Source organism: Amblyomma americanum, chromosome 11 (assembly GCF_052857255.1).
Source record: "Amblyomma americanum isolate KBUSLIRL-KWMA chromosome 11, ASM5285725v1, whole genome shotgun sequence".
NCBI classification, from domain to species: domain Eukaryota; kingdom Metazoa; phylum Arthropoda; class Arachnida; order Ixodida; family Ixodidae; genus Amblyomma; species Amblyomma americanum.
Genome location: NC_135507.1, coordinates 23031353 through 23052361, shown reverse-complemented (window position 1 = coordinate 23052361; position 21009 = coordinate 23031353). Strand labels below are relative to the sequence as shown.

General features: G+C 47.6%; 1 protein-coding gene across 1 annotated transcript in view; it reads right to left on the bottom strand.

The window, feature by feature from the left end:
• Positions 1 to 6654: 6654 nt before the first annotated feature.
• The window catches only part of LOC144110970 (latrophilin Cirl-like), a 285442-nt gene continuing 271087 nt past the window's right edge, over positions 6655 to 21009 (bottom strand). Inside the window, 11 exon segments of the mRNA XM_077644042.1 lie at positions 6655 to 8941; positions 9327 to 9393; positions 11021 to 11152; positions 12818 to 12986; positions 13291 to 13394; positions 13978 to 14368; positions 15044 to 15147; positions 15242 to 15403; positions 15694 to 15932; positions 16059 to 16202; positions 16812 to 16995. Coding sequence (XP_077500168.1) covers positions 7965 to 8941; positions 9327 to 9393; positions 11021 to 11152; positions 12818 to 12986; positions 13291 to 13394; positions 13978 to 14368; positions 15044 to 15147; positions 15242 to 15403; positions 15694 to 15932; positions 16059 to 16202; positions 16812 to 16995 — 2673 coding nt within the window. The 3' untranslated portion in view covers positions 6655 to 7964.

The window sequence follows — 21009 nt, the reverse complement described above, 5'->3', positions numbered from 1 at the left end:
TGTGACCGCGCGCGCAGTCGTTCGGACTGGTACAAGCCTTATGCTGGCGTTCCACCATATATGTATCATCTGAGCGGATTCCGAAACCTGTGCCACTTGGGGTCGCCATTAGTGACAAAAGTGAGGTCCACCCGTTTGGCGCAGAGGGTTCGGAGTGGTGGCAAACGAATCGGCGCGTTTCGGTGCACAAGGCTGTTAGTCGAGTTGAAGCCTAGTATGTGTGAGGGATCCGTACCGATGACCTTTGATCCTCCAAACCGCAATGAGGGTCGACCGAGGGCCAGTGGCGGGCGAACCAGTAGTCGCACATGGATGCGGGCGCTACTAAACGAATCATCGTTTCGTGATGTACACGTTGGTATCCGAATTCGTCGAAAGCATAGGTGAAAACTTAGCTAACGCTCTTCATTTAATTTAGCATTCGCGAATCATTATTTTTTTTTTGCCTCATCGTCTTACCCGGGGTACAACACAATGTGCCGTCCTTTCACCTACCCTTCAATTTCCCGAACATGGTTTATGTTGACGCCGCAGCATACCCGCAACATGACAAGTACGCAGTGGCGGCAGTGGACCACCGCTTCTCCTCTCTATTCACTGCTTCTGTAAGAGCCGAAATACCAGCTGCCGCGGAGACCGCCGCCGTGGTCATTGCCATTAGGCATTACGAGTTCCCAAGCAGGTCAGTCGGCTCATGGGCACTACACCCCTCACCAAGCACCACCAAATCACCTGGACCCCAGGCCGCCAGTGACTGGTGGGAAATGAGAGGGCACATGCTCTAGCTCGAGGCACCATCGACCGAGCGGGACCACAAACCGCGTGCACGCTTTTACTCCATCTACCTTCTCGGTATAACGAACGCCTCGAGTTTCAGCGTCTTCAAAGGAAACACTTCCCCCACCTCATAGGAAATTAGACATCCCAGACGCAGTTTCCTGACAGCAGATACAGACGAACACATTTCCAAACCTCCATAGACTACATCTCGTACACCCAACATTATACTCTGACACCTGTCCCTGGTGCCAGGCCCGCCCTACACTTTTCCACATTTCGTGGGGATGTGGGGCCAAACCAAACACTATAGACGAAAAACACGTCTTTGGAGCGCTGGGAGGCGCTGCTGACCAGCGATAACCTGGAGGACCAACGGACCCTCATACAACAGGTCCACAGGGCAGCTCAAGCCAGTGGCGCCCTGGAATGAGGGCCCCACCCATAAGCTCGCCCAATTTCGCTCCACTTTTTAAAAAGTTTTTCCTCCTCCTCACCTAATCTTTTAGAGGTCATAACTCTATTAATGTACGAACACACTAGCACAATTCGCGGCGCGAAAGGGACGGCCATACCGGCGGCAAGGAGTGCGCGTGAAAGTGCCGCCGCGCAAGCTCTTTTCACGCCAAACCGGTCGAGGTCCCTGCTTCCGGAAGAGCACGCGGATCCGCTGGAATGTAACTTTGGTAGGAGCCAAGAGGTGGCGACACAGACGCTTCCCAAGTGACTAAGCCGGGCGCCCCTCATTGGTCTGCCCGCTCCGCGGCACACCGCCGAAAATGGCTCCTCGACGCATCCTTTGCGCGGCAGACCAACTCGCCGCTGCGGCAGGATTCGCGGCGCGCCGCGCGCGTTTTGCCGCCAGTGTGTCCGTATTATTAACATTATAACGCAAATCGTAACCCTGTGGTTGCTATGGTAACTGAGGTGGTTACAATAATTCAAAAGTTGGCACCGTGATAACCGCACAACTATAATAACGGTCTGTCTGTTACTGCCAGGAAGAAAGAAAGGAAGGAAGGAAAGTGCACAGGCCTGCTCTCTGGCTCAAGCCGAGCCACAATCGCTACCACGTGCAGAGAAGAAAGTTGAAAGAGGTGAATACAAGGCCGATCCCGGATGTAGTGCAATACCGGGCCAACCGGAAGTTCGACTTAGTAACGGTGTCGATATATATATATATATATATATATATATATATATATATATATATCATCATCATCATCAGCCTTACTACACCCACTGCAGGGCAAAGGCCTCTCCCATGTCTCTCCAATTAACCCTATCCTTTGCCAGCTGCATCCACCCTTTGCCTGCAAACTTCTTAATCTCATCCGCCCACCTTACGTTCTGCCGCCCCCTGCTACGCTTACTTTCTCTTGGAACCCACTCCGTTACCCTTAAAGACCAGCGGTTATCCTGCCTTCGCATTACATGCCCTGCCCAAGCCCATTTCTTTCTCTTGATTTCGACTAGGATGTCATTAACCCGTGTTTGTTCCCTCACCCACTCTGCCCGCTTCCGATCTCTTAACGTTACACCTATCATTTTTCTTTCCATGGCTCGCTGCGTTGTCCTTAACTTAAGCTGAACTCTTTTCGTTAGCCTCCACGTTTCTGCCCCGTAGGTGAGTACCGGTAAGATCATGCTGTTGTACACTTTCCTCTTGAGGGAAATTGGTAAACTGCCACTCATGATCTGCGAGAATTTGCCATATGCGCTCCACCCCATTCTTATCCTTCTAGTTATCTCCCTCTCATGATCAGGATCAGCTGTCACTACCTGCCCTAAGTAGACGTATTCCGGCACAATTTCTAGGCTCTCGCTGCCAATTGTGAACTGTTGTTCCCTTGCTAGGCTGTTGAACATTATCTTGGTTTTCTGCATGTTAATTTTTAGACCCATCGACCTGCTCTGCCTGTCTAACTCGTTGATCATGATTTGCAGTTCACCTCCTGAGTGACTCAGCAAGGCAATGTCATCAGCAAATCGCAGATTATTTAGGTATTCTCCATTTATTCTTATTCCCAACTGTTCCCAATTCAGGCCTCGAAATACCTCCTGCAAACATGCGGTGAACAGCATTGGCGAGATCGTGTCTCCTTGCCTGACGCCCTTTCTTATTGGAATTTTATTGCTGACTTTATGGAGGACTATAGTAGCTGTGCAGTTGCTATATATATCTTCCAGTATTTTGACATAAGGCTCTTCTACCCCCTGATTACGCAATGCCTGTATGACTGCGGAGGTTTCCACTGAGTCGAATGCTTTCTCGTAATCAATGAAAGCTATATATAGAGGTTGGTTATATTCTGCGCATTTCTCTATCACCTGATTGATAGCGTGAATATGATCTATTGTGGAATATCCTTTACGAAAGCCTGCCTGATCATTTGGTTGATTAAAGTCTAACGTTGCCCTGACTCTATTAGCGATTACCTTAGTAAGTACTTTGTAGGCAACGGATAGTAAGCTGATCGGCCTGTAATTTTTCAAGTCCTTGGCGTCTCCCTTCTTATGAATTAAGATAATGTTTGCATTCTTCCAAGCTTCTGGTACAGTCGAGGTCATAAGGCATTGCGTATACAGGGTGGCTAGTTTTTCTAGCACGATGTCCCCTCCATCCTTCAACAGATCTGCTGTTACCTGATCCTCCCCAGCTGCTTTTCCCCTTTTCATTGCTTCTAAGGCTTTCTTTACTTCATCTTTCGTTACTGGCGGGATGACGCATTGCTGTGCACTGCTGTCTTTCTCATTAGCGCTCTGATTACATTGGCTACTGTACAGGTCTGTGTAGAACTCTTCGGCTACGTTAACTATCTTATCCATATTGCTAATGACATTGCCCTGCTTCTCTCTTAATGCATACATCTGGTGTTTACCTATGCCTAGTTTCCTCTTCACTGTTTTTAGGCTACCTCCGTTCTTTATAGCATGCTCGATTCTCTCTATATTAAACTTCCTTATGTCGGCTACCTTGCGCTTATTTATTAACTTTGATAGCTCCGTTAGTTCTATTCTATCGGTAGTGTTAGATGCCTTCATGTTTTGGCGCTTCTTAATCAGATCTTTCGTCACCTGAGATAGCTTCCCGGTATCTTTTCCAATTGTCCTACCGCCTACTTCTACTGCGCACTCCGTAATTATTGATGTCAGGTTATCGTGCATTGAATGAACATCAAGATCATCTTTCTCAGTTAAAGCCGAGTATCTGTTTTGCAGCGCTATCCTAAACTCCTGTGCTTTCCCTCTTACGGCTAACTCGTTAATGGTATTCTTCTTCGCTAGCTTCTTCCGTTCCCTCTTCAAGTCTAAGCTAATTCTAGACCTTACCATTCTATGGTCGCTGCAACGCACCCTTCCGAGGACGGCCACATCCTGAATGATGCCAGGTTTAGCGCATAGTATGAAGTCGATTTCATTTTTAATCTCACCATTGGGGCTCTTCCAGGTCCATTTCCTGTTTTCTCGTTTGCGGAAGAAGGTATTCATGATCCGTAAATTATTTCTATCCGCGAATTCGACTAATAACTCTCCCCTGCTATTTCTAGAGCCTATCCCATAGTCACCTACCGCGTGGTCGTCAGCCTGCTTCTTGCCCACCTTCGCATTGAAGTCGCCCATCAGTACAGTGTACTGCGATTTTACTCTATTCATTGCTGATTCTACGTCCTCATAGAAGCTTTCAACGGTCTGGTCATCATGGCTGGATGTGGGTGCGTAGGCCTGCACCACTTTCAGCTTGTACCTCCTATTCAGCCTAATTATTATGGCTGCTACCCTCTCGTTAATACTGTAGAACTCCTCTATGTTGCCAGCTATATCCTTATTGATGAGGAAACCCACACCTAGTTCTCGTCTATCCTCTAACCCGCGATAGCACAGTATGTGTCCGTCCTTTAGTACTGTATACGCCTCACCTGTCCTCCTAACTTCGCTAAGCCCTATCACATCCCATTTAATTCCCGCTAGTTCCTCAAACAGCACTGCTAGGCTAGCCTCACTAGCTAAAGTTCTAGCGTTAAACGTTGCCAGGTTCAGATTCCAATGGCGGCCTGTCCGGAGCCAGAGATTCTTAGCACCCTCCGCTGCGTCACAGGTCTGACCGCCGCCGTGGTCAGTTGCTCTGCAGCCGCTGGGGACTGAGGGCCGAGGGTTAATTGGTTTGATCATAGAAGGTTGTGGCCAAGTACTACACCAGGGTGGCCAAATCCTGCTCTGGTGAGGGAGTGCGTTGTCGGTTTTGGTCACCGAGATCAGGCCGCACTCGAGGCCTGGTTATGCAATTCCATCGACACGCGGATTTTTTTTTTTTTTTAAACCCGGTGGAGAATTGCGCGGCACCAGGATTTGAACCCCGGTCCTCTTGCACGCGAGGCGGATGTTCTACCTCTACGCCATCGCTGCATCTGTATATATATATATATATATATATATATATATATATATATATATATATATATAATATATATATATATATGTGTGTGTGTGTGTGTGTGTGTGTGTGTGTGTGTGTGTGTGTGTGTGTGTGTGTGTGTGTGTGTGTGTGTGTGTGTGTGTGTGTGTGTGTGTGTGTGTGTGTGTCTGGCAGGCGTGTAAGTCGAACCACATAGTCCCGACATTCGTGTAGAATTTGTGGGTCAGCCGTTTGCCGCAGAATGTTCTGGTTGGTGTCATACGATCCATCGTTTTGTGCAGCATAAACTTACTAGTTAAGTTAGAGCCTAGCTCGAGGCAGGGATTCGAACCGGCGACCTATGTACACCCAATACCATGCCTTTACGAATTTTTATATGGACATTGCGGCTCAACCGCTTGTCGCAGTGTTCGAAGTGGTTTGGCTGGCTTTAGCACTGTAGTGAATTAAAACGACGAAACAGCGATTATATCGACGTTTCTCCATGCCTCACGTGACATTACAGCCATCGTTCGGCTGTCAAAACCGAAACAGCATGACAAAAATGCGATTATAAATTATTTAGCGGTCATAGGTGAACACCACATAGTGATTCACGTGTAGTAGTGCGTTTCGCATCGCTGTAGACTATAAAACATGCCACCAAAATCATGTGTCTATACTCCTTAAAAAAAACACCCAGAGCTGCCCTTTGAACTATTTAATGCTCAAAGTTTATTAAGTTTAGGTAAAATCCATCATCTTTGTGTACCGTGGGCTGCAATATACCATATTCAATGCTGAAGCAAGCCTCGTTAGCTAAGCCTAGCTAAGAGTACAAGGAAGAGGTTGTTTTGATTGTATAGCTGGTTCGGTTCTGTCCGGTTCTATCATATGGAATGTGCAGCGCTGGAAGACCACAAACATCGACAAGCAGGACACAATTGCACAGGCAGCTGTCCTCGTCTATGGGACGTTTATGCTCGTCCCCTGCCAGTGCTGCACATTCCATTGAAGGACTCCGGCCCAGCTAAGCCTAATGGTACTAGCAAGCAAGGGTGTGCAAATATTCGAAAATTGCAAGGAAGAATATATTTTATATTGTAGCAAAGAGATAATGTATGTGGGAGAGAAGAGACAGGCCACAGTGAGAGACCCGTGTCCGTGTCTCTTTGCTATGTCACACCAACTAGTTAGGCCAAAGTGCCACCTTAGTTAATTTCGATGGAAGGCCAACGTTTATGCAAGGTAGATAGGCCCGAGCTTCACCCTTGGAGCGAACAGCACCAACATCAATCTTGTGCCGCAGGTAAATAAGCTTGATGCACTGGTGCGGCAGCAGTAGGAACTGGAGATAAACTCTGCGTTTTTTATTTTGCCAGTCCCTCACTTTGTCTGGCTTGATGGCATGGCTCTGCTGATCAAGCACCGCTTTCCAGTTGTATTTCACAAAAAAAAGACAATGTCACCAGTTTTGCAAGATTTGAAACATTTTTATTTGGCACACTTCTGTACAACAAGTGCTAGAAAGGTAACAGTCCTTTCGACCTCATTCAGCATTCTATGCCGCCGGTAAACGACCGCTAATCATTCGAGCCACGACAATTCAGCTGTCGTGGATAAGAACCTCGAGCGACATAAATTAATAACAGCCTTCTCTCTGGCAGTCTTGATTGGCTCAAAACTGCTATCAACATAGCAAGACACACTGTCCTCTCTCTCTCTGGTTAACTTAGGTAATGATTGGGATCACAGAATAGCTGCTGCAGTTCTGCAGGCTCACATGAAATAGAGACTTCAATCCATATTCTAAGGCATAGGCTGCAGTAGATTGCTAGCGTGCTTTAATCGAAAATGCTTATAGGAATGTATCAATGGGGTGCTATTCAAGACATGAGGGTTGACACCATCGAGTCATGAAAAAAAAAGGTGACATGGACACTGCCTATGCCAAGCTTCTGTATTTTTGCATCTGCTGTCTTTTTTTTTCTAGCATGGATAATTGGAAAGCCAGGCTTTGTCACACATTATGAGCTTGGCATGCAGAAGAGTTAAAATGGCAGCAAGAAAATAGAGTATGTGCAACCAATTTTGTTCCTTTATACTATGTACAGCACTGTTGGTGATTTGGTGATGCATTGCTTATAGCAGCAGGTGACTTACGAAACTGCGAAAATAGCTCTCACAGGCCTTATTTACAAGACACTGACAAAACCGCAGGCACACCCACTGCTCTTCTGGGTTTCTTGACATTTTGTCCCCAGAAGGATAATAATAATAAAAAAAAATAGAAAGAGGACAACATGAAACAAGGACGTTTAAATACAAGCCTGAATGTCTAGATTTACATTGTACTTACAGCGAAAAATGTACAAAGCCGTCGACTCGACCTGGCTTCATAGCAAAAAGCACCGTTCAGTCACTCGTCTTTTCTTATTCTTAAATTAAGGAGTCGAGAGACAATCGTGCTCTTCCCCTGATCACGGGCAGTGAGCAAAAATGAAAGGCGCACCATTTTGCTCTTGCCAGCGACTAGCACTTCTCCCTCCACTCTTGTGTTCGACGACTAGATGCTTAGGATTCATAGAACCGGCTTCTTCTACACGCTCTCCTCCGAGAAAGGTCTCGTGGACGGGACGACGAAAAGGGGACGTTCCACTGACCACGTGGTCTGTCCTTTAGTGCCAGTCCTTTCTTTAAGTACACGATTGCTTAAAGTCCTATGCAGCGAAAAATTTCTAAATGAAACGCGCACTGTCCACGCGCACAAGCCATTCACACACAAGTCTTGTTAGCAGTATGTGCTGAGGTTGTACCGCTGCTGTTGGTGCTGGGGCTGCTGTTGCTGCAGCCTCGGATCGGACGGTGGTGCCGTCAGCACCGCATCAGGGCGGATCCTGCTCACCACTTTTTCACCGTCCAACACTGCCATCACCACGGGACTCTCCACAGGGCAATGCAACAAATCCGGCAGCGTCGGTGTGCCCCAGCACTCATCGCCGTCGGCGACCATGCCCGAGTCCGAAGAAAAGTTCGTTGGCGCATCTTCTAGCCTCTGCGCCAGTGCTGCTTCGTACAGGAGCTTGGGCGAGTATGGGGGCCCATTGTAGCCGATGTCGTGCTTCCGCCGGCCTGAACCATAGTGCCGGTGCTCCGCGCCGTACCGAGGCATCTCTGGTGATGAAGAGGAGTAGTCCCTCACAAAGCCCTGCATGACGTGGGCGAGGGGCGTGGCCTGGTACTTGCCGGGCAGGGGCGTGACAAGCAGAGGCCTTTGGTCGTACCCATAGCTGGACGAGGAGTGCTGGCTCATGTCGGACAGGTCTCCATAAAAGGCCTCTGACTGGGGAGGCGCGGGCGGCGGCGGAACGTCGGACAGGCGATCGACCGAGGAGGCATCACCGTCGATGGACTCATAGATGTGGTCCGCAAACGCACTGTAGACGCTCGACGAATCCGAGTAGTGTCCCGGCCTCCGGCTGTGAGCCCAAGTTCGGTGATGGGGTCCGTTCTGGGCCGCTTGGCCGCTCTTGAGGTGGCTTGGGGTGCGCTGGAGTTTGTTGGTGTGGTGCTGTACGGGGGGCTGCTGCTGTTCAGGGCTGTTGATGGCACTGATGTTGTTGCTGGCTGAGCTTCGGTGCAGGGTGCCTCCGGAGACCTGGCTCAGGGCATTGATGTTGTTCTGCCCTTGTTCCAGCATCCCATTAGCATCGGGAGAAGCGAGTGCTAGGCTGCGGTTGTTGCTGACCCTGTCCATAGATTGGTGACCTGAAAAAATAAAAATGATGCACCTGCATGAGTGTGTGCCACTTAACAAAGCCCTGAAATTTGTGTGCATCAACAATAACAACAGCAACCAGACTATGAACTCTGCTTATAACACTGAAAAGACCCATGCTGAACTTGAGCATGCACTGCATGATGAAGTTCCATCGTGTAGAACAGCTAGAGATTCCAAATGCACTGCCTACTGTGCACTTAAAATATGAAGAATGAAAGGACTGCATTTTTGTCCTTGAGCCTGAAAACTGCTCAGTTTTCTCTACTAAAAGTGCTGCCTTTTAAAGAACCCACCGAACAGATAAAGGACAAGGAATAGCCCCCTCTGCCATCATCTCCTCGCACGTGCACCAAATAACAAAAAAATTCTTACCTGGTATGGTGAACTTTGGGGTAACCGTAGAACTTTTGTCCTGTGAGCTCCATGACTGCTGGACAACCTGCAAGACAAGTTCCACACAACTTCAGAATTTCGCAGCAATGAACATGCATGACACAGAGCACCAGTACCACACGAGGTTAGTAATTAGTAAAAGCATTAATTGCTCATATAGGAGGAGGCTGCACCCTTGTCCTCTGTTAGTGACTCGAGCTGCCTTTGTGACAGCAAAAGTTAAAACACCTTTCAGCTCGCACAACAAGCTTTTTCAATGCACCAGCACCAGCAGAACATAATAAAATGGCAGCAATAGTGGGTAACAACAAAAAGAGTGGCAGTATGCAGAATACCACATCGGCTACTAAGGACCACAGATTTGGTTTTGATAACACAGGACTAGCATACAGTCGAACAAAAGTCTGATAATTAGCTCAAAATGAACGAACAACCGTTAAACACTTATTAGAACAACTAAACAAGGCACTTACACGTATTTCACAGCCCGTCACCATCAAACAATTCCATCTATCACATAGTACTGCTCCATCTTGTTTTCATAGCTCATAAATGCGACACAAGACAGGTCATGTTATGCAGAGACAATGAATGGTGCACAACTGCAAGCTATGCATTTACCCGTTATGCACTAACTGATTAAGCAAACATGGCCATGAACACTGTTTACAATACAGCTACATGAATGTAGCACAAAGCTGAATGTAACATATGTATGCAGTGTTCACTACACTATGTTATCAGGTGCCAGAGCTGCTACTGTTGCAACAACAAACTATTGTGAACATTTAGAAGTGATGAAAAGCATTTATTTACTTTACAGCGCTTCCAATACGAACTCTCATACTGCCGGAAGAGTCAAACTGGCTGCACCCATACAGCTTACTTGTCAACAAAGTTTTGCCTGTACATACATGTTAGCATCATGGTGCAAACAGAAGCTAAAGCATTACTAGAAGAATTTTATGAAGCTGTCCTCAACTAAAAGACTGCAAACCAGACTACAAAATAGGAGTGTGTGCCTGTTTATCGTATTGCAGAAACTGTCCGTTCCTGCGCAGTCTTAATACAGTCGCACTCTGCCAAAGAGGGTCACACAACCAACCAACGGTTCCAGCATGCTGTGGCAGAATCAAGCATCTCCAAATGCCTTCTTCCGTAGCACAGTAGTTCCTGATATACATGTAAGCGCGATGGCAGTGAAACTGAACAAATATGTTTACATCAGGCGAGAATCATCTTAAACACTCCTGTATGCCACCAGCCTGCAAATTGTCCCTTGTATGCAACTTGGGCATTGCTAGCTGGATCCTGTACCCTTGCAGGACACTTGCAGTCGGGCATCTTAAACTGCAAATGACCATGCACAAAATGATGCACTTCTATGGTGCCTTCATCAGGCCTTAATGCTGTTTAACATAAGCTCAGAATCAGCACTATGAGCACGCAAAACACACACGCACACACAGAGCCTGGGCAAACTGCATACCGCCACCAGACCAACAAACTGCCCAGCAAGGCTGCACTACACTAGCAGGCAAGCTACAAGGGAAAGCGCCCGAGGGGAGGATGGGAGCAACAACATAAAGTGCACAAAAGTGGTGCAAAAGTGCCGGTGCTATACCTGGCGCAATAGAGGATACAGAGGGGGGTAGTATGGGGGGGGTACCCACACTGAGCTGAGCTGCAGTGCCATTGGATAGCACGTGCGGTGGCGGGGGCGCTTCTTCATTCCCAGAGGAGCTTCGCAGGCAATCGGGCAGCCAGGGCATGTTTTTCAACAGACGCTGCACTTCCTCTTGAACCTGTGGGGAAGCATTCAGTTCATTTAAAGACATTGCTAATTTATTGTTCATTTAGTTGTGAACTGCCTGCAATACACTAGAACGTGAGAGCAGGATATGAAGGAATGCAAACACAGACAATGAAAGTAACGAAAAACAGTCCCACGTGAACAGGTGAAAATTATATGTTAGAAAGGCACTGCAGGATGGCACCACTGAAGCAGTATAGCAAATTTCATTTAACTACAGCGCCAGAAAGCCTGTTCCATTCGCTGGTGGCCTTGGGAATGAAGGCACCTCAAATGTTACAGTCCTGCAATTAAAACTCGCTAAGATATGCTTGTGTCTTGCCAACCTTCCAGTGTCAGCAGAGACGTTATGACCAAAACTCGTTTATAGATTTCCATTGGTAACGTTGCAGAGAAGCTTAAACCTGTTTATGTTACGCTGAGCTGCCTAGGTCATGAAATTTTGATGTTGCATATAGATAATAAAAATGGAAGACCCGGAACTAAGCTAATTATACGCATAATATAATACTGCCATGCCTGCTGTAGCCCTTCAAGTCTATGCACTTCATTTTTGTTTCTTGCAACACAATGTCCACAGGTGCTGGCACTTATTATACCTATGTATGAATTGCTCACTACAACAAAAAGTAGATAAGTACTTGTGCACTGTTACGGGTTTGGCATTTCTACAAATGATGTACTGCAACACCACTGACATTCACGTATAGCACTGAGTGCTAATTCGTGCTTAGGGTGACAAAGACGAGCAAATCTGCATCCTACACAGCTGTGTTAGTCAACAAAAATATAAGTTCAAATGCAGTAAAGCAAGTGCTATTGCTGAGTACAACTGCTTTAAATGCAACTCTGCAAGAATGCAGCAAATATCTCAATATAAAAGTACAGTAGAATCTTGATAATATCATGGATGATATGGAGCCATAAAATTCCCTGGTTGAGGTGCACTGTGTACAATGTGCAGAAATTCATATGTTATGAACACTCTCCCATGCCACTACTGATGATATGAATGCGGGAACTGCCACTGGGGCCCATGAAGCACTAAGCGCTCTCCTCGCCAGTTATGCAGTACGCATCATGAGCACTGGCATGCGGAGCGCATATTACTGATTTGATGATCACCAGCCGTGCAATACGCTCCATGAGCACCGAGCGGTGGCATCGGCCGCCAATAAATCCCATCGGTTGTGAACAGATTTGTGCAAATGCATTCTTCGCTATTCAGTGTTCAGATTTTGCTCACCTTTTGATAATACAAATTTAAAGTGATACGAATAATTTTTGCACATTGTATCATTCGTATCGTTGAGATTCTTCTGTACTATCTGCCTATAAAAGCAATGGCTGAAAGCTCAGCCTGGCTATGACGACATTACCCCTTTACAAAAACGGTACTTGGGGATAAGGTGGTGGTAGCAGCTGCATTATTCACTAGATTACTTCCAGTTATGTAAGGGGGCAACTCTTCTTTACTCTCCTGTTTGGCTGTAAGCAGCTATAAAAGTTTCCCCCCAGTGTTCTTTCTTTTCTACTGAATATTCACAATTATGATCACCATCAAACTTCATCAACTGCAGAACAAAGACCTCTCTCCTATTGACCTCCACCTAACTCTATTCTACTGAATATTACAAGCACAGTAAAAAACACTCACCACTTCGTTCTTCCAGCAGCAGAAGAAAAGCACATAGGCCCCTTGAAGGCTGTTGAAGATGCAAAATAAATGCGCAAACGTGGCCGTGTACTTGACAACGTAGAGGATGCCGGAGCCCCAGGCTAGGGACATGATCGCAACCAGAAAGACAGCCCACCATATATCAGTCCTGAAACAAAAGGCAAGAGTGAAGAGTATTTCGTTAGATTTCTGATATGCAGTGCTGCATCAAGAGCGCGGTCAGGTAGCACAGTCATCGCTGGTGCCCGTGACTTGGTCAAGTTATAGTCATCAACAATGCACTGCTATCACCATTACCAGCAAAAACAAAAGTATGATTCAACATTAATCTTTTTACAGCACCTGGAAGGCCCCATGATGCAGATTGTGCATAGCAGGTTATAGCTATTCAATTCATAATTTGCACTTGTAGCAAGCTCTAGCTGCGGCATTAGATATGAGACATGACATACCTCACTCTCTTGAGCTTGGCTTCTTCCTTGCACTTGACTGCAGTTGTGGTGCTCCCTTGGTGACAAAGGACACATGCTGAGATACACAGGAAAATGACACAGCCCTGAAAAAGAACAAAGTGACCTCGTATCAGAGTAGAAATTTATCACCAACAATTTCCTTCCGCATGCGAGGAGTCCTGTACATGCTGCCTAATACATATGAGATAAATACCAAGATTAAAGCTGGGAGGCCAGCCTAATAAGTGTGAACCATATGCAGTTATGGGGTAATATATCACTTCCCTTTCAGGATTTGCCATAACCACCTGGAAAGATTTCCTCACTCTGCCATTTCATGGCACCCACAGGGCACTACCTGACATGGCTCTCTCACTGAATCCTGAGGAGCCTTACTATTTGCTAAAGGGCTGTAAAATATTTCATTTTCAGACGGCAAATCAGATTCCAACTCGTATCTTCTGACAGTCAGTACCAAGAACTTCACTGACATTGGGAGAAAGCAGAACAAATCTACTACCACATAGAAAGCACGGAGCACATGCAGCTCTTCAGGGGAGACAGAATTTAAGTTTTGCTGTGAAGCCTGCTTCAATATTTTATCATTTTGGCCCTCAAGTCCAGTAGAATATGCACCCCCAGCATTTCGCGCTAATGTTAAACAATGACACGGAGCTGAAGACTTACAAAAACGACGCCCACGCAAGGTCCAACAAAGCTGAAGATGAAGTAGTTCTGAGACTCCAGCCAGCAGTAGCTGGACGTGCCAAAGCTGTAGGGGTCGATGATGGCTGCGATGGAGACGATGATGGCGGGTGCGATGTACGCCAGGCTGCAGAACCACCACAGGCGAGACCTGTGTCCATCCATTGGCTCCATGAGGACGGCGTAGATCTGGAAGCCCTCGAGGAACATCCAGGCAAAGGCGACCAGCAGGAAGTAGTGCAGCAGGCCCGCCACGACCCCACACAGGATGGGCAGGTGTGTCTGGCTGATGCCTCCGATGAAGACAAACTCAGATATGAGCAGGCACAGGGCTAGGTTCCGGTGGATCCAGAGCCGGTCGTTCTTTTTGAAGCTGCACAAAGCAAGGAAAAAAAAAAATCCAATGCCGTTAAGAATCGGAAACTTCCTTCAAGGACCTGTCTTCAGTCACGCCTGGTGTTTTCATCTCAAATTGTGCACTTTGTGACAACAAGCGAGACAAAGAAGAATGAAAAATGGCAGGCATACGGATGCAAAGCAGTTCAAGTGAGTAACTGTTATGTATAAAATATGATTGGATGGGGTATCCTGTTCATGTAGTGCTCATCTCCAAACACCAAAACATCCACTCAGCAGACAATCCTGTTACTCAGGACAAAAGAATGCTGAAATTACACAGTGAGTCTTGTGTAAAACGCAAAAGGCGTGCTCTCCAATTTATCAAGTTCGTTGTATATCCTCAGAAAAAAATAGTATGTACATCATATATATATATATATATATATATGGTTGTGGCTTGTGTAGCTTGCCATAACTGTCAAAGCTTCAATAACTACAAGCAAACTGCCACAAAGAAATCAAGACCTAATGCAAACTTTTCCAGCCCATGCAACTATGGCCCACTCTAGAGTACTAGCATAAATACCACTACCAGCTTGTTTTTAGTGCCGAATATAGTGCGCGAAAAAGGTACTGGCTACCTGTTGAAGAGGTGTCTTTTTATGAGATTTTAAACAATTTTTTTTTTCATCAGGTGTTTGCTACATACCTTAATATGTGAAGCAGCACGATGGTCACCAAAAGGAAGAGACTTGCCAGGACACATCCAACAGTTGTGATAACTTTGAGTGTCCTAGGATTTGTACTGTATGCCTGTAAAAGAATTTTAAAAAAGGCCAAGTTAGAACTTATGCACGATTTGCTTCTCTGCGACATGTGGCAAACAAAATGGTATGTTTTACTGTACCTGGACTGGCTGCACCTCCATAAGGACGGCAAAGTTTGTAAGGTGGTCACATGCACAGGTTGTGTGTGTCAGATTGTAAAAGTGGACCCAACAGCCCTCTGTGGACCACGTCTGCATGTCATAGTTCCAGAACACACACTGAGGATTGCTGACATTTGTCTCCTGCAAGGAACACGAAAAAATCTGTAAGATCTCGCAAAACTGGAGAGAGAGGTTCTCAGGTTTAAGAAGCCTGTGGCAAACTTAAATGTTCCTTCATGAAAAATTAAGCTGACTATAAAACAGGCATGGAATGCGTCAGCTTGCTCTTCAATAGAAGGTGATTTCATGTATTTCTGAGTTATAGAATTGTAATGAATGATAGCTGAATGAGAGAAAACAGATGATCTTGAGAAATGAAAATAAAGTCCAACTATATTTAAATTTGAGAATACATTGTTAACTCAGCTCACCTGCAGGTGCTTCAGAGTGACGGTTATTGGCTGTGGAAGGTGGCTGTTGCGATGACGACCTACAGATGCAGCAACAACTCGCGAATTGACAACATGCGTGCCAGGATTGAAGATGACGTTGGGTTGATCAGTGTATCCATCATCTCCAACATAGCTCTCCATCCCCTGCCTGGACATGGGCTCTGGTCGCAGGAAGTCTTCGACACCATTGTATGCAATGAACACAACTTTGCCAAGTCCTGAAATGACAGCATTGATTTTTGCAAGGTTGAAGAGTGGAATCCAGGGTTTATGAAAATCAAAAAAGCTCGGACTTGAACTTGGTATGTGTATCTCACATTTATTTTGTGAAGGCAGACACTTACCATGCTTTGAAAACTGTGCTATGGACTCCACAGGTAGAAGGACTGAGTCTTGCATCCCAGACCACTGCAAACTTTGCGTCTCACTCATTGACGGGAACTGGACGTTCATTGTCCATCTAGAGTCGATGACCTTGACGGAAAGCACTGCAAAGTGAAATTAAATTTAGTATGCATAATTGGACCAATATGACACAACAGTAGTGGTTGCCTCGCATCTCAGAAACATGATGAAAACTTTAGCATAGAAACATGTACTTGTTTGATGGCCAGACCCCAGATATCACAGAGTGTCTACATTTGAGTGCAACAACAAACTAATACAGCAATATACTTCTCTAGTTCTTGATCTACGAAAAGCAACACACAGAGACAGGTTGACACATGAGTGCAGTGTGTCTTGCTTGTTGCATGCATCTGTGTGTGTTTTTTCTTTGTAGTGTGCAATTCTTCATGCTATACTTCTGTAGCACAAGAATTTTTATCATTTTTCTTACCAGTGGATTTAGTAGACATGAACGCATATCAGCAACTGTAGCCACTATTTCTATCAGAGTGGTTCTCCCTACCACTCTATTTCAGATTTCAACAGACCAGTCAGTGCATTAACAGATAACTACTGGGTTTATTAACACATTCAGTCAGCCCATGTACAAAATGTGATTAGTGGGCCACATGTGTTTGTGAGGAGTGTTTGTGCACAAGTTGCCCTTCTCCAGAGCCTGGATCAAACGAAAGCCTGTAAGGGGGACTTACGAATGTTGGATTTTATGATGGGGAAGAACGATTCACTGGAGAATGAGTCAGCCAAGAGCAGTGCACTCTCTTCCAGGGCAGCCATCAGCATGGTCAGCACTTGCTTCTGGTCCGCAGAGCTCAGGTCCTGCCACGCTGGCCTCTGCTTCTGCTCCAGCAGGTTGCTGGCCGTCTCAGAGATGGCCTGGATGTGAAAAGAAACAAAAAAAGGAATTGCATGTCTGGCACACCCGCCGCGGTGGCTCAGTGGTTAGGGGCGCTCGGCTACTGATCCGGAGTTCCCGGGTTCGAACCCGACCGCGGCGGCTATGTTTTTATGGAGGCAAAACGCTAAGGCGCCCATGTGCTGTGTGATGTCAGTGCACGTTAAAGATCCCCAGGTGGTCGAAATTATTCCGGAGCCCTCCACTATGGCACCTCTTTCTTCCTTCACTCCCTCCTTTATCCCTTACCTTAGGGCGCGGTTCAGGTGTCCGCTGATATGTGAGACAGATGTCTGGCACACCCGCCGCGGTGGCTCAGTGGTTAGGGCGCTCGGCTACTGATCCGGAGTTCCCGGGTTCGAACCCGACCGCGGCGGCTGTGTTTTTATGGAGGCAAAACGCTAAGGCGCCCATGTGCTGTGTGATGTCAGTGCACGTTAAAGATCCCCAGGTGGTCGAAATTATTCCGGAGCCCTCCACTATGGCACCTCTTTCTTCCTTCACTCCCTCCTTTATCCCTTACCTTAGGGCGCGGTTCAGGTGTCCGCTGATATGTGAGACAGATACTGTGCCATTTCCATTCCCCCCCCCAAAAAAAACAATTATTATTATTATTATTATGTCTGGCACTATTCCACGCATTCCTCGTTTCAAATAAAAAATGAAGAACAGAGTCAGGCAAAAACTATGCAAAACCAACTTGGCTACAGACTGGTATGTATCAAGCATAGCTGTGGAAAGGGCTATAAATTAAAAACAGAGGCAGCCACACATGGGAAAAGACCAACTGCACCAGTAATATTGCCACAGATGAGCAGGCTGGTGTGAATGCAGAATGTGATAAGTGCAGCAATATGTTTGTCGCATGACTAATAAAGCAGGAAACACAGAACTCATTTTATAAACTTGGTAAATGTATCCATATACAGTAAAAGATCGTTAATTCGGAAATTCGGACCATTAGAATTTCCGGCGTGGCCCGGGCCGACGACCGGCGCGGAAAGCGATCGTCTAAATAGTCCTACTCAAACCTCAATTTCATGCTGCAGAATCGTTCGCGCACCTCTGAAGTGCGTGCAACGGCAGGCGTGCCTACAACGGACAGCCCCGTCTCAAAGAGCAGTCAGGCCGCATAGTTTCGGTTTCGCTCCCGTCTCCAAGCGCAGTCACACCGCATAGTTTCGGTTTCGCTTTTCTGAGCTTCGCGTCAGCCCGTATCAGCCAGCCAACCGAGCTTAACTGCGCGCCGTTTCGGGCGCTGATTGGCGCTTTGCTGGTCGTTTGTGCCCATTATTTTTCTCGTCGCTTCGGCGCCGCCGTAGAGCGTTTTCGTTCGCGTGGTCCTTCCCTACTTCCGGCGCGCCGAAACTGCTCCTCGCTCGTCGCGTTCGCTGTCTGTGAGTTTAAGCCTCCTCATACGCAACGCTTGTGAGGGGTGAGCGGTGGAGCAACACCGCACCGTGAATAATTATGGGTAGGCCTTCGCCACTTTGAAGCAGTTCGGCTTCGACGCTCCCGACATTATGCACGAAATAAAGCACCGATGGAAATGTGAAAAACAGTCATGGTCGCGCCGTTTTCACCTCAAAGGCAAGCAACCATTGCCCCCAGTCATTCACTAAATAAAGTTACCGTGTAGTGCAAACGGTTCTTGTTTTTTCGGAGTCACCCGATAATTCGAACTTTCGGATAAATCGAACATTTCTTCCAGTCCCTTGAAGATCGAATAACGAGCTTTTACTCTACTAGAACTTATCTGATTTAATGTAAGACCGAAACAAATATGTGCGCGTTAAAAATGAAAGACAGCTTGTGTTCCGGACAAATTGTGCAACAAATAGATATAAAAAATATGCAAACAATGCTTGTCTACAGATGCAATTTTTTTTTCGCAGGAGCGATCCACATTTGATATCTAGCAGCATTCATTGCAGTCCAGACCTATGCGACTTCACTTTCATTTTTTTTTTCCTTTAGACAAAGGCTCGTGCAACGCAGGACATTGGCCAACATTTGAAATGTGTTGGCAACGAGTGGTCTTTTATAGGGCCGGTCTTTGCCGACGCATTTCCAACATCGGGCCAATGTTCTGTGCTGCTTGGGGCCCCGGCGGCTCGAAGGTTAACACAATGTGTATGCGCAGAGTGCAGCGTGAGAATGACGCGAGGCGGGCGCCCAGCAGTCACGCCTAGGGCGGAGTCACGCAACTCAATTTACGCATCACCTTACGAGCACCGGTTGGAACCAGCTGCTCCGACTACCCTTCCCGCGCCCGCCCGCCCGCTCGGAGACAGGGGTGGAGATCCATCCACGGATCATGGAGCACCAGCTGGAGCCGCGCACGGGAAGAGCAGGCGCCCCTAATAAAGACGCGACCCAGGAGAGGCCATGACTCAGCAACACTGCTGGTAACCCCAAGGACCACCGAACAACAACGAAGCCTAGAAAGCCGACGCTGCCACGGCCAATCACCGTCGCTCCGTCCGCCCGTGCCGACGCCCAGTGCTGGGCTGGCGCACTTCGTGATTAATAGGTTCGAGGCGAGCGCGCGGCGACGCGGGAACCGGTGTACCGTGGAGGACGCCGCCGGCGCGCGCATATGACTCACAACACGGTGTCGCGTATGCCCCGGGCGCACCGCCGTACTGCCGCTTTAGCGGGCGAATATACCCGCTTACGCGTCGCTGTCCCTCGTAAATGGATCGAGCGTAAAAAGCTCCCCAGGATCGAAGACTGTAGCCAGCGCGCGGGCGCTACGCTCCGCTAGATGCGTGCAGTGGGTGTCTACCGTGAGGGAGTTGGCCGGAAACGCCCGATGGTATCACCTGACACAGCGCCCGCAGCGATATTCGGGGCGTCAGAGGCCCCGCGGACGGACAGCATCGCGGCGTTTAACACTGAATTCTAAGACGGGTACTGACACCAGGCCACGTTCCATGTATGACTCTTACAGCCTCAGGAAGAAGATTCAAGACCCGAAGCACATTAAGGCGTCTACGTCACACCAAGGTGTAGCTGAAAGCCAATGTAAGTGCGAGCTTAAAACAGTCACACGGAAAGGAAAGCGCTATACTCACAGCCTCAAGCTTTTACTTAGGCCAACTAAAAGTCCTCCCAAAAAGAACGTCTCATTGTACCCATTAGCCACTGCCACTGAAGGTTTACAGCCATGCATCTCGTTATGATGATGGTGGTTTTGATTCCGCCGAGTACGGTTTCATTCTAACCACGTTCTGAGTGGTAGCCGACAGGCGGCAGTGACCGCCGACCCGGGGCGCGGCGGCCGCAGGCGTCCGTCCCAGTGCAGCGAATTATATCGTGTCTCGAGTTATAGGTGGCATAGGTGTGTGTGTGTGTGCGCGCAGACGCGGGCTGGGCCTGCTTATTTAGAGCACAAAAAAAAAAACGAAAGCAATAAAGGTGGACGGATCGAACTTTCCGGCATTATACCCCCCCCCCCCCCCCCCCCCCCGGCGGTCGAGGGTGACACCCCATCCACGTGAGGTCACCCACCCCTCGCGCAAAAAAGAAAGAAAAAGAAACGAAGCTAGCTCGGTGAAGAGGGCGGATATTTTTCGCCGGGGAACGCGAACGGCATAAGCGCCACTCGATCGCGGCAGCATCTGCGGCACAGCGCGGGATCCGATACAGATGGCACTGATTGCCCGGGGAGGGAACCATGGGGATGACGCGATAAGGACTCTCGACGCCCATATGAGTTCGGACGTGCGCAAGTCCACCATACCTACACGGACCAGGAGAAACAACACTGGAGCGGGGCCTAATATGCCTGCTACTTGAACCGTGTCCCCCTGTCTCGCGCCGTTCCCCGAGTTTTCCTCCTGAAAGGATTTTGTCAGCGCGTGGCCTGTTGGCCATTTAATACTGTCTCCGCCGTTCACTGCTTCCAGGGGGCGCTGGAGCCACCGCGCTCAGCTAATCAGTGCGGGAATCGCTGGGGATAGACTTTTTCGACAGCGCGATCGTGATTACTG